Genomic DNA, 13,468 nt, shown 5'->3' on the forward strand with positions numbered 1-13,468 from the left:
TGGAGATGCTGGTGTTGAATTGGGGTGGACAAAGTTAAAAAAATCACACAACACCAGGTTTCAGTTCAACAGGTTTATTTGGAAGTACAAGCTTTCAGAGGACTGCTCCTTCACCAGGTAGCTCATGGGGCAGGATCATAGGATACAGAATTGAGAGTAAAAGATCAAAGTATCATACAACTGATGCAAAGTATTGAACAAATGTAAACTGCTCTTAAGTCTTTAAACACCTTAATCCATTCTAAATAATTCGCCTTATTACTTGCTCCAATTGTGCAAAGCACAACACGCTAGGATGAGTGTGGCGCGCTCAGGCTGGACCTACATACAGCAGGAAAACAATGTTCCACATCAAGGCAAATATGAATGCTATGAGCATGCAGGTAAACACCAGAGAAAGCGAGATGGCCTGAGTTATAGTCTGGACCATCTTTCAGTGGGGCATCTGTTTGGGCATGCAAGTGTCCCTGCTATAGCTGTTGAGTGTTTCTGGTATGACAGCAATGCAAGTCTGTACTTTGTAAGCAGCCTGCACTGCATCAGAGAGGTGCTGAGGGTTAATGAGTTGGCAGACATCAAATGTCAATATCAATAGACAAAAATGTGCATGCAGCTGGGCACACATGGATTGTGTCCTGAGATGCTGTTTGGTCAAACACAACATGGAGATTGTTTGGAGCAAGTGGCCCCAGTTGAACTGCCAGTTTCCCACTTTGGTTTCAAGGTTGTGTTTTGTCAAAGTAATAAAAAACTGAATATTCATGAGGCAAATTGGGTTGTTAATCAAGTACAGTAAATCCTGTATCAACAAAATCACAAATTATGAATTCATCTATCCACCCCAAAAAATAATAACAAAGATCACAAAAATCCACAATTTTTGACCTATCTTTAACCTGTATTTTCAACAAGCTCTGTACTCATGAATTTCATCATTCAAAGGGGTTCTCAGGAACAGAACCCTTGAGGATACAGAAGAATGATTGTATTTACCAAGCAATAATTCACCTGAATTGGCAACTCAGCACTGCTCAATAAAAAAACTTGCTACTGTTATGTGCATAAAGCATACAACATGGAAAGAGATGCTCCCAGTGTTGAAATGATCCTCGCTGGACTTCCTATTTGATTCTGCCACACATCCTATCATAACCCACATTAATCAGACCTCTAACATTCTGCTGAAAATCTGCATGTTCAGAACTAAGGCAAATACTCACTATTGCACACATATCTTTAAATACCATCAGCTTTTCCTATCCTACTGTTCTTCCAAAACATAAGGGATCCTTCAATATTCAGATCCCAGCCTTGATCACCTTGTAATTATAACTTTGAAATGGTTATCAAGTAATAAAATTTGACTATTTGAACTGGTAAGTCATCCAGCTTACTGAATGCTGTGCGCACTCAGATACACATCCTTCATTTCTGGTTTCCTACTAATTTTGCAAATTCTGGCCTTAACTGCTTGTGCACGCAAGATTATACAGCCTGCCCTTCCCCCATGAAGGGCAATTCCAATTACTCGCACACACACAAGGTTTTGATTATTAGTTTGATTTTAGCTGAAATATTTATAAAAGGTGACCATCTTTGTAAAAGGTGGTCAGTTTGTCATTTGTTTATAATCTTTATTAGTCTTACTTGGTATCTATTAATTCTCCTCGATCTATTAGTTTTGCATCAGCCTTGGTTACATACGGTATTGAGTTGACTGTTTCTGCTGCAGTCAGTAGCATTAAGAACATAGAAGATAGGAATAGGCCATTTGACCCCTTAAGCCTGCTCCACCATACAATATGATCATGGCTGATCACCAAACTCAATAACCTACTTCTGCTCTCCCCCCGTATCCCTTGAATCCTTTTGCTCCAAGAGATAAATTTACCTCCTTCTTTGAAGTTAGGGAAGCAGTTGGGATTGTGTAGTTTGGATAGTCATACGCAAATAATTGAATGGGATGGAAGATATCCTCACCTGCTGAACTTGAGCAAGATATCCCAGAAGGGCAACAGTGAACAACACTGAACAGTGCACACTGGATTATTTCTATTGAACTCCATTCTTCCTAAATTGAAGTTGAAGCAAAATATGCCCCCCAAAATTATGTTGAGATCCACATTATGACTTTGATGGAGGCTACAGCGCATGCCAAATGCAGACAGCCAGGAGTGCAGAGGGGCTACAGCAGATGACTAACAGGGGGGCAACAGCAAATGATCAAGGTGGGGGCTTCTACAGCGAATGACCAAACAAGGCTATGACAAATGAATGGGGGGATGGCAGGGGGCTACAACACGCTCCATCAAACTCACTGTTTGAAGGACAGAATTGCTGAATTTATCCTACAACGTTATAAGTGCAATTTTACAGTTTCTCTGAAGAATAGAGTCTTTGAAGTCCCAGTGTATAAAAGTATTATTTAGTCTAGTAGCAGACTACACAGACCAGAGAGGCCCAAGTTTTATTATTTGTATGGTCGTTGATCACAACAATGGGAGGATCAGTGTTTGCAGAATTGTTGGTTTGAAGAAATATCAGCTGAGGTTGCGACTCTTCTGCAGTCAGGTCTACTAGGAGGTCTGAACCTGAATGGGCACAATTTGGAAACAGTGAGTTGTAGAAAAATAACTTGGAGTAAGATGGATGGCCAACATTAAACGTTTAAGCACACTCTGAGCACAGTAAAACACGCAATAACTAAAAACAAAATTATCAGTAATAACTAAAAGAAATTCCCCATGGGATTTTCTCATGCTGCTAAGTGAATGGGATTTGAGCCTTTCTGGGATTTATGGTCTTGTACTACAGCTGACTCTATCCATTGAACAGAAAAGCTTCATTTCTGATCTATACAAGTAGGCAAAATGAACGACAAGCAAATTTCACTCAAGCTTATGGTACTGCGACAGTAATTCTTCCTGCAAAAAAAAGCTATGCTGCTTTCCCAGACACATTCTGAGGCACAGTCACCTCACTTATTTTGCTGTAACACTAAAATCAGTTAGAGTTGTGGCAAATTAAATATAGCATATATGTGTCTTCAAACACGAACAATATATTTTCTTTGAGGAAAAATCGGAAAGAATTTAGTCAGTCATTATCTCTGGTACTGCTGAGTAAAGACAAACCTGGGCCACTTTGACTGAATTCTGGGTAGAGCCACCAGCATAATACTCCACTTTGAACTTCTTTACAAGTTCTTCAAACCTATAAAAAAATCCAAAAGAACGAGAGACCTGATTAAAAGAGTTAGATGCAGAAATAAACACTCAAGACTTGCTCGTAACACAGGAAATTCACTCTCATTAGTTGCTGAGCAAGTTGTCACCACAGACATTTCATAAACTTGAATAAAACTTATACCTGCACATGCATTCCAAAGGTTAGACAAGTGGCAAAGTTATCATTTTAAACTTGAATGCATGTGAAAGCTTGATGGCAAATAAATATGAACATCAAGATACAGACGACAATTAATATGTTCTGCATTGGTTACATTTATGCAATCTTGCTGTTCAAACATTTTCTGCTTCATTTACTTACCTAACAACAGTAACTACACCCGTAACTGGCTTTGAAAAACATTGCCAAGTTCTTTCCTTCGGTAAATTAAGTTTTAGAAAAAAATCTGCAAAATCTCAAAATAGCTTTACTTCATGATCCCACAAATACAGAAAATAATGCAAAAATCCCATTAAAAGATGAGATAATTTATTTGAAACAAAGCCCAAGCAAAACTGCATATATTAATAAAAACTATAGTTTTACACGGAGTTGTTCAAAGTGGGATCGCTGCTTTGTTCAATCCTAAACAATGTCAGATCAAGACTGTGCATACAAATTCAGGAACTGGTTGGTTCGAAGCTGCAATGTCATAGCTATTACATTTAATGCAGCCAATACTCAAAAGAAAACAATTTTTGATTTACCCCAGTCAGAAACATTAAATGTTTTGCTTAGCAGATGTGCTTTTGCAATTTCTCTCACAGCTTCTCTTATAATCCTAAAGTACACTTCATTTCAGATGACGAAAGGAAAAGTGCATGAACAAAAAGGGGACATCAACAAGCGTACAAGGCACATTATATTTGTTTGAGGTTTACCAAATATTCCTCAAACAAAAGTTTGAAACAATTGAGCAACTTGACAAAAACAATATAATCTAAAATACTTCACACAAAAATGGTGATCGATTCAAGGTGGAAGAGAATAAACCCCACTTTTAACCTTTCTAAATAACTGAATTTAAAGAGCAAGTCAGGTATGAAATTAAAACCATAAGAAGGCTGCCACTCTGATTTCTTCTTGCCTAAAAAAAGCCAAAAACACATATGATGTTTGGTACATTATAAAATTACCTAACATGGCAACGAAGTATTATTTTAATCTAATTTGATCTTTTGTAAACTCTTAATTGTAATAACCAAAAATGTCATCATGGAAATTCAGACAGCTGACATCTGAAATCTGGAAGCCACTTGGAAAATATACCTCGTGCCGCCAAACATTGCTTCGGGAACTCTATCCCAGAGGAGTTCTGAATCAGCATCCAAATACAGAACAGTACAGTACAAGATAGGCACTATGAGAATGCACGAGATTTTACATTTGGATTTTGTGTTATCACTTACGTTTGTAGCTTTCTAAAATTCACTCACAGGATGAAGGCATTGCTGGCTAGACCAACAGTTATTGCTCATCTCGAATTGCCTGGAGGGCAGTTAAGAGTCAACCACATTGCTGTGGTCTGGACTTACATGAAGGCCAAACCAAGTAACGATTGCAGCTTCCTTCTTTAAAGGACCTTAATGAACCAGGGGGGGATTTTACCCAATAAGCAACAATGGTTATCATTAAACTTTATATTAGATTTTTAGTGAACTCAAATTCCACTAACCCCTATGACAGGCTTCGAATCCACGTTCACAGAAGTGACCTGGGTTTGTGGATTAATAGTTCAGTGATAGTACCACTAGGCCATCACTTCCCAAAGGCAAAACGAAGGAAGGCAATTTCATGGTAGTTTTAAGAGAACTTTTGAGTAATGGGAAATGAGAAACTGGACTTGGTTGAATCAAGGGGTGCACCAAAGTGATCAGTGCTGGGTCCACTGCTTTTTTATCATTTATATAAACGGTTTGAATGTTAGTAAATTTGCAGGTGACACCAAAATTGGAGGTGTGGCGATGTAGCGGACAGCAAAGGAGGTTACCTCAGAGTACAATGGGATCTTAATCAGATGGGCCAATGGGCTGAGGAGTGGCAGATGGAGTTTAATTTATATAAGTGCGAGGTACTGCATTTTGCATAGACAAATCAGGGCAGGACTTATACACTTAAATGTTAAGGACCTGGGGAGTGTTGCCAAAAAAAAGAGACCTTGCAGTGCAGGTTCATTGTTCCTTGAAAGTCGAGTCGCAGGTCGATAGGATAGTGAAGACAACGTTTGGTAGTCTTGCCTTTATTAGTCAGTGCATTGAGTGTAAAAGTTGAAAGTTTTGGCTGTACAGGACATTGGTCATGCTACTTTTGCAGTACTGTGTTTAGCTCTGGTCTTCTTGCTATAGGAAGGATGTTATGTAACTTGAAAGAGTTCAGAAAAAAGTTAAGAATGTTGCCAGGGTTAGAGGATTTGGAGCTTCTGAGGCTGAGGAGTGACCTTATAGAAGTTTATAAAATCATGAGGGGCATAGATAAGGTGAATAGCCAAGGTCTTTTTCCTCCGGGTAATGGAGTTCAAAACAAGAGGGTATAGGTTTAAGGTTAGAGGGGAATGATTTAACAGGTTCCTACGGGGCAATCTTTTTCACACAGATGATGGTGCATTTCTGGAATGAGCTGCCAGTGGAAGTGGAGGAGGCTGGTATAATTCCAACATTTAAAAGGCATCTGGATGGCTATATGTCGAGAAAGGATTTAGAGGGGTATGGGCCAAATGCTGGAAATGGGACTAGATTAATTTAGGATATCTGGTCTGCATTGAAGAGTTGGACCAAAGGGTCTGTGTCCAAACTGTACAGCTCGATGAGATGGCCTTCAAGATTGGCCACAGTCTCTCTTCCTCTGCCAGACTTGCATGTTTGCAAATGGTATGAAGTGAAGTTACAGAGTATGCAGCTTACAACAATAAATCTTAACACCAGTCGAGGCTATACTGCATAACCGCTCCAGAACAATTGAAACAACGGAAATTCTTTTGAAAGAACAAACTGTTTGCTCTCTGTATTTTAGTTGTGTGGAGTTCCATAAGTGAAATCGTGAACCATGTATGCAGGTGTCAGTTAGTATCCAATTGCACTGGGTAATTTACTTTATGGCTAAATTGTTGTGTGATTTAATCTGGTGAGCTGGCCCCTATGAAGGTAGAACATCCTGATCTGCATAATTTGTTGCTTTAAATCCTGCAAGCAAAAAGTAGCTCGAACTGATGTAGTAAACAGTCTCACAACATATTATTCTATTTTCCTTAACAAGGAGTATTTATAATAGAAACTTTTGAAGATTTGTTTTTCTACTGGTGACAATGGCAACTGGCATAGCAAAGGATTTTTTTTGGCACACAAAATTTAAGTTTATTGCTGTAGGTCCAGTATTGTTCTAGTAATCCATTAAGCAGCCACATCTTACAGCTCTGAATGCCATTAGTTAAAACTAATTTCTTGGAGAAAATTCATCTGTTTACCTTCATCTTAAGTACTATTGTATAGTTGTTTAAATTTATCCCCTTGAACCGACAATGGTTTTCAAAATAAAACATTATTTTCCATTTGCCCTTCTCGATTCCCCAAGAAAAATGGTGACTTAAATAAAATCAAAAACAAATCACTATATACTACCATAAGACAAGGATGAGTTTTATAAGGTCATAAGACATGAGAACAGAACTAAGCCAATCAGCCCATCAAGCCTGTTCCACCATTTGATGATGGCTTTTCTCAACCTCAATCTCCCCACTTCTTCCCATAACCCTTGATCCTTTGAACAATCAAGAACCTATCAGTCTTAAATGCACCAAATGACTTGGCATCCACAGCCATCTGCAGCAATGAGTTCCAAAGATTAACCACCCACTGGCTGAACAAAATCATCATCGCAGTTCTAAAAGGTTGTTCAATTTGAAGCTGTGCCTTTGGATCGTATTTTCTCCTACGGGTGGAAGCATGTTTGTCACGTTCACTTTATCCAGGTTTCTCAGTATTCTGCAAGCCTCAATCAGACTCTCCTTCATCCTTCTGAACATCATTGTGCACAGACTCAAAGTCCTCAACTGCTTCTCATATGAAAAGTTCTCCATTCTCAGGATCATTCTTGTGAAGCTCCTCTGGACTTAGGACATTCTGATGTTGGACTTTCTTCATATAGGGTCCAAAACTGCTCACAATATTCCAAATACAGCCTGACCAATGCCTTATGCACTTCAGCAGTACATTATTACTCTTGTATTCTAGCCCTCTTGAAATGAAGGCAAACATGTTAAGAAAACAAATGCAAACTGAATCTGCATGTTAATTTTAAGAGAATCCTGAACTAGGACACTCAAGTCCCTTTGTGCTTCAGATTTCTGAAGTCTTTCCCTGCTTAGATAATAGCCCACACGCTCTATTCTTCTTACTCAACTGCAATGTTCCTTGCAATGTGTCCCATGTTATATTCCACCTACCATACTTTGCTCGCTCTCCTAGCATGTACAAATCCTTTGGCAGCCTCCTTGCTTCCTTTCCCTCCACCTATATTTGCATCATCTGCAAATTTTGCAACAATGGCCTCTGTACCTTCATCCAGATTGTTAACAGTTATGAATAGTTGTTGTCCCAAAACTGATCCCTGCAGAATTCTACTCATCACTGGGTGCCATCCTGAACTAGAGCCCTTTACCTATACTCTCTATCTTCTGCCATTCAGTTAATCCTCTATCCATGCCAGTACCTTGCCCTTTCTGCCAAACATGTCATACCATTGTGTACTCAAATCAGAGTTCTTCTCCACACTCCATTCAATTTATTAAGTCCTCGTATTTGATGAAAATTGGAAACTTCAACAAATCTGTTTAATCTTAATTGATAGTTGTGTTTTTGGCAAGATTTGTGACCCTTCTCTCATCACTTTCCAACTTGGATATTCGATCAAAACTACTAACTTTTTTTTGTCAAAATAATTATAATTTATTTTCTTTTTAGCAATGCTCTTACAACACCTTGTAAAATGCTTTGCAGAAATGTAGACAGATCACAATCATCAACTCTCGTTTCTCTAACTTGCTTGTTACCTCCTCAAAAGAATTCTAACAATTTTGTCAGGCACGACTGTCTGCTAACCAAAGTGTGCTTGCTCAGCTCCTTTTTTTAACCATGCACTTCTAAGTACTCCACAATTTCATCCTCAATAATGGACTCAAAAATCTTAGCAACGACTGAAGTCAAGCTAACTGGCCTATAATTGCCTGTCTTCTGCTCCTCTCCCCTTTTTAAATGGGCATGTTACATTAGTCATTTTCCAGTGCTTTGGGACCGTCCTTGTCCCCAAAGATACTGGCAAGATCACCACCTCTGCTTTTACAAACTCCTCAGCTATCTTCTTCAGAACAGTTCGTGTAGTCCATCTGGACCTGGTTATTTATCCACAATCAGAACTTTTCCCTGTACCTTCTTCCCCTTGATGGCCATGACATTCATCTCTGTCTCTGGCTATTTTGAAGTTTTGTCATGCTGCTGGCAGTGAAGACTGATGCAAACTACCTATTCAGTTCCTCCACCATTATAACGTCTCCAGCCTTATTTTCCAGCAGCCCAATGTTATTCTTACCTCTCATACCTTTTAGAAACCTAAAAAAATTATTGCAATCTTCTTTTACATTACTAACTAGCTTTCTCTCATATTTAATCATCTCCCATCTTATTATATTTTGTTATCCTCTGCTGATTTTTAAAGGGTTCCTGATCTCATGGATTCCCACAAATCTTCACCACCTTGTATGCTGCTTCTTTTGCTTTTCTGCTGTCTCTGACTTCCCTGGTCAGCCACGATTGTCTCATCCTTAGTCTGTTTCTTCTTTCATGGAATAAATTTCTGCCAATCAACCCAGAAACTCCCTGCCAATGCTGCTCCACCACCTGCTCTGCTCAGCTGTCCTTCCAATCAACACTGGTCAACTCCTCCCTGAGCTCTTTGCAGTTATCTTCACTCGACTGCAATCCCATCACATCTAACTCCAATGTCTCCCTCTCAAACTGTAGGCTGAATTCTATCATATTATGTGCACTGTCCCCAAGTGCTTCCTTCAGCTTAAGCTCCCTACTTAATTTGTTATCATCAAATCCAGATTTGCATGTTCCTTAGTGGGCTCTACCAGATATTTTTACAGGAAAGAAAGGCTTCACTCTCCCAAACAATCCTATCAGTATGAATGAAAAAATGCAAAATTAATCACAGAATTATTATAGCGCAGAAGGATTGTAGTCAGGAGGTGGCCATTTGACCGTCATACCTGCACTGGTTACATTTTCACTCTTCATGTCATATTTACCGCAACCTCCTAAATGCCATTTATCTGTACGTCAGAGTTAATCATAGAATTAACTGCAAATTATTATTTTATTCAGTACTATGTAATGAAATATTTTCTTGTTAATTTGAATACTGTGCTGAATATGCCATACCATTGTGTAGCCCGATCAGAGTTCTTATCCACGGTCCATTCAATTTATTAAATCCACCTACTTGATGGAAATTGGAAGCTTCAACAAATCAGTTTTATCTTAATTGATACTTGTGTTGATTAGTTAGATTTGTGACCCTTTCATTATTTTCCAACTTGGCTATTCTACAACAATGTTCTGATGGCAAAGTACTTATAATTCCAGAAAATGGTTTCAAATAGGTGAAAAGACAGCAAATACGAAAGGGTGGTGGGGATGAAGAGGAAAACATGAAAATTTGAATTGATGGAAAGAAGAAAGTGAAGTGGAGGAAGACATGGGGACAGTGGAACAGGTGGCATTGAGGAAAAGATGGTGAGGAAACAGAGATGGGAAAAGGTGGGTGTTAAGGAAGACAGAGCAAATAACTGGTTTGGAGGAAGGGAGGGAAGTTAGGTTATAGGTGCAGGAGTAGGGTAAAGGGTAGGAAGACAGAAATAAGGAGAAAACACAGTGGTAGAATAATCATCCAACTTTTTCACTGCCTATTTTATGTTTAATCTGACTAAATTTCCTTCATGTGTCCACAGCAGACACTTTTTCTTGCATTAAAAACCACAGATTTTCAAGCTGGAGTGGAATGAAAACAAACATTTAAAAAAACTAAAATTGCTGAAAATAGTCAGCAGGTCTGGCAGCATCTGTGGACAGAAAGCAAAGTTAACTGTTCTGAAGGAAGGTCACTGGACCAGAAACATAAACTGATTTCTCTCCACAGATGCTGCCAGACCTGCTAAACTTTTCCAGTAATTTCTGTGTGTACTGTACTTGGAAGTGGTAATGTATCTGGTTATCAAAACCTTTCTTCACAGTCAACTTATAAAATGATTAGAACTTAATCAAAATATTCTTCCAGGCCACCAATTCTTCAGTGTATAAGAAAAGATCACGTGCTGCTGTGCTATCAGCAATAAAAAACAACACTTCCGTAAGGCTTTCCGTGGAGCAAATCGAAGGGAAAGCACATGGTTCTGGCATCTTCTCCCATAAGATAGAAACATTAATTCTGATTTCTCTCCATAGATGAAGCCAGATCTGCTGACTTTTTCCAGCAATTTCTGTTTCTCATTTCCATCACCCGTAGTTCTTTTGTCTTTTTTTTATTTAGCCGAATATTTACTGCACAGACTGGCAGTATATATTCAGCTCGACAGCTCCTCATACTGTGGCCTAATTGGACAATTGATTTGTTTTTGTAAAACAGCCAGGTCATAGATCACAGATCATGAAGCAGTCATGTTAATATATAGTTTGTTTCAAGTTTGCAATATTTCTCCACACATCAGTTGCTTTTAGTTGCAGTTTTCTAAACTTTATTGAGATACATCAACATCCAATATTCTTCCTAGTTTTTCTGTAACCTGAAATATTGTGCCCAGTGAAGCTGAGCAAAGAAATAACTCAGGAAGCTATTACTGCTGACATGGAACGGATGAGTTTCCTGACAAGAAAATATTGTTTGAACTATTTTTGTACGTACATGTACACTTCCCTGTTTAGAAACGCCAGAAGTCATGGAAAATTAAATCTGCAGCAAAAGCAGCTCAGTAAGTAGCACTTCTGATCTTTATGACATGACTAGATAACATCAGAATAGATAAATCCGATCTTGACTTTGACAACTGGATTTATTACCCACCAACAAAATCACCCACCAGTTGTCAGTAAGTCCATTTTAATTGAATTTATTTTTGACTTTGGAGGGCAGGCAAACAAATGAAAGAGGAAATTTCCCAACATGACTCTGAATGAACCAGCTCACAGTACATTTTCTACAGGGTTTCAGAAACCTTACGTCTGAGCCTTTAGTGGTCACTCAAATTTTTGATGGTCAACTCTAGCCTATTGAGTGCACTTTTTGAGTTTGTACCAGTCTGCAGTGAAGCTTCTTCAAAGATAAGGTGTACAATGGACATACCAACCAAATTTTAAAGATGGTTCCAAATTGGATTTGTTTTGACATTGTGTCATAACAGTATTGTTTGACTAATTCAAAGGTCAAACACCTCTGCGAATTAAACTAAAACACCCAAAGAAGATCACCTTGCCTCATAATCTGTTAAAAACATATGAATAAATGAAAGGTCACGATTTCCATAAAACAAATAAAAAGTAACAATTTATTTATTTGACCCTAACGGCGAACACTAACAAAACTATTAATAAACCAAACACTCTTTCCCCTAAGTAACCACTACCTCTGAGATGACCCCAGTTCTATTAATATGCTGTTCCAATAACAACTGTAAACTAGTGCTTAATCTCTTAAAGCACACAGATGATCTTCTCTTCTTCCTTCAGCCTTCCTTTCTCTTCCTCCTAAATCTACTGTCTTCTCCTTTGTCATCTACTTTCCTTTTACTGCGAGTATTGTTAGCTATCACATGTCTTGGTACCTTTTAAATAGATGGTGCCTTTTTTTGAGAGCTGTTAGATGGGTGGTTAGCTCTGAGCAATTTTGAAAATACCCTTCTTTATAAATCCCAATACTTCTACCATCCATTTGGATCAATGTTGTCAATACAATCAAATCTAAGTTCAATTCGTTTTTGGTATTTGGGTACATTTAAATTGGTTACATTTAAAAAAAACAAATCCTAGCTAATGTTAATAACCCTACCGTCAACTGTTACATACTTTCAGTTCTCAGTACTCGGTGACTCTGTTAGCTAGTATCAGACACAAGCTGTCAAAATCCCTCAGCTCAGAATAACACCGTCTGCTTAAAAGAACCATACATGCTTTTGACTTCCTAACAATACTCAACTTCGCACTAATTCCTAGGGTCATAAACACCTCTTCAAAATTCTACAAAATTCCAAAATGCCAAACCTCAAATGACGTGTCTGATAAACAGCCAAATACCTGCATCTTGTGGAAGACTAGGCCAGAGCGACATGCTTTCCTATTGATTGCGCCACGGAAAGACTTATGAAAAGACTTTAGGGAGGCATGGTGGCTCAGTGGTTAGCACTGCTGTCTCACAGCACCAGGGTCCCAGGTTCGATTCCAGCCTCAGGCGACTGCCTGTGTGGAGTTTGCACATTCTCCCTGTGTCTACGTGGGTTTCCTCCGGGTGCTCTGGTTTCCTCCCACAGTTCAAAGATATGCAAGTCAGGTGAATTGGTCATGCTAAATTGCCCATAGTGTTTGGTGCATGAGTCAAAGGGGAAATGGGTCTGGGTGGGTTAATCTTCGGAGGGTCGGTGTGGACTGGTTGGGCCGAAGGGCCTGTTTCCACACTGTCGGGAATCTAATCTAATCTAATCTAATCTTAAAAAGCTGTTCTTTATTGCTGATAACACAGCAGCACATAGTCTTTTGTTGTACACTGGGAAAAGGTGGCCTTGAAGAATATTTTGATTAAACTCTAATAATTTTATAAGATGATTGTGAAGAAATATTTTGATAACCAGGTAACTGTCTATAGAAGAACAGCAAGATCTTTGCTCAAATTGCTCCCTGCATATCATTTTGCACACCTCATTTTCAAAGGCATCTGCCATTTTAAGTTCCATTATTCTATAGTCTTTGGTCTCCTCTGAATTGTGCAGAATGCACATGATATGCATGCACTTGAGGGAAAATGTGAGCAGTGAGTAACAATATTGGAAGGAAGTACTTTGCTCTACCTGGTATTAACTTTAAACTCAAAACTAGATGGTTCGGATTTAAATCTGTCAGAAAAGTGAACACATTTTTCATGTGAAGGGAATATAAATACATACCACAAAGTTCTACTGGGAATCTTTTTTTCTGTCACTATG

At 38.6% G+C, this 13,468-nt stretch overlaps 1 protein-coding gene across 5 annotated transcripts in view; it reads right to left on the reverse strand.

The window, feature by feature from the left end:
* The window catches only part of adka (adenosine kinase a), a 283,424-nt gene that overhangs the window by 163,259 nt on the left and 106,697 nt on the right, over positions 1–13,468 (reverse strand). For all 5 annotated transcript variants that reach the window (XM_072583275.1, XM_072583276.1, XM_072583272.1 and 2 more), the window contains exon 4: positions 3,135–3,213. In XM_072583275.1, the coding sequence (XP_072439376.1) occupies positions 3,135–3,213 (79 nt within the window). The remainder of the gene's footprint in view (positions 1–3,134; positions 3,214–13,468) is intronic.

This window comes from Chiloscyllium punctatum, chromosome 13 (genome assembly GCF_047496795.1).
Source record: "Chiloscyllium punctatum isolate Juve2018m chromosome 13, sChiPun1.3, whole genome shotgun sequence".
In the NCBI taxonomy this organism is placed as follows: Eukaryota; Metazoa; Chordata; class Chondrichthyes; order Orectolobiformes; family Hemiscylliidae; genus Chiloscyllium; species Chiloscyllium punctatum.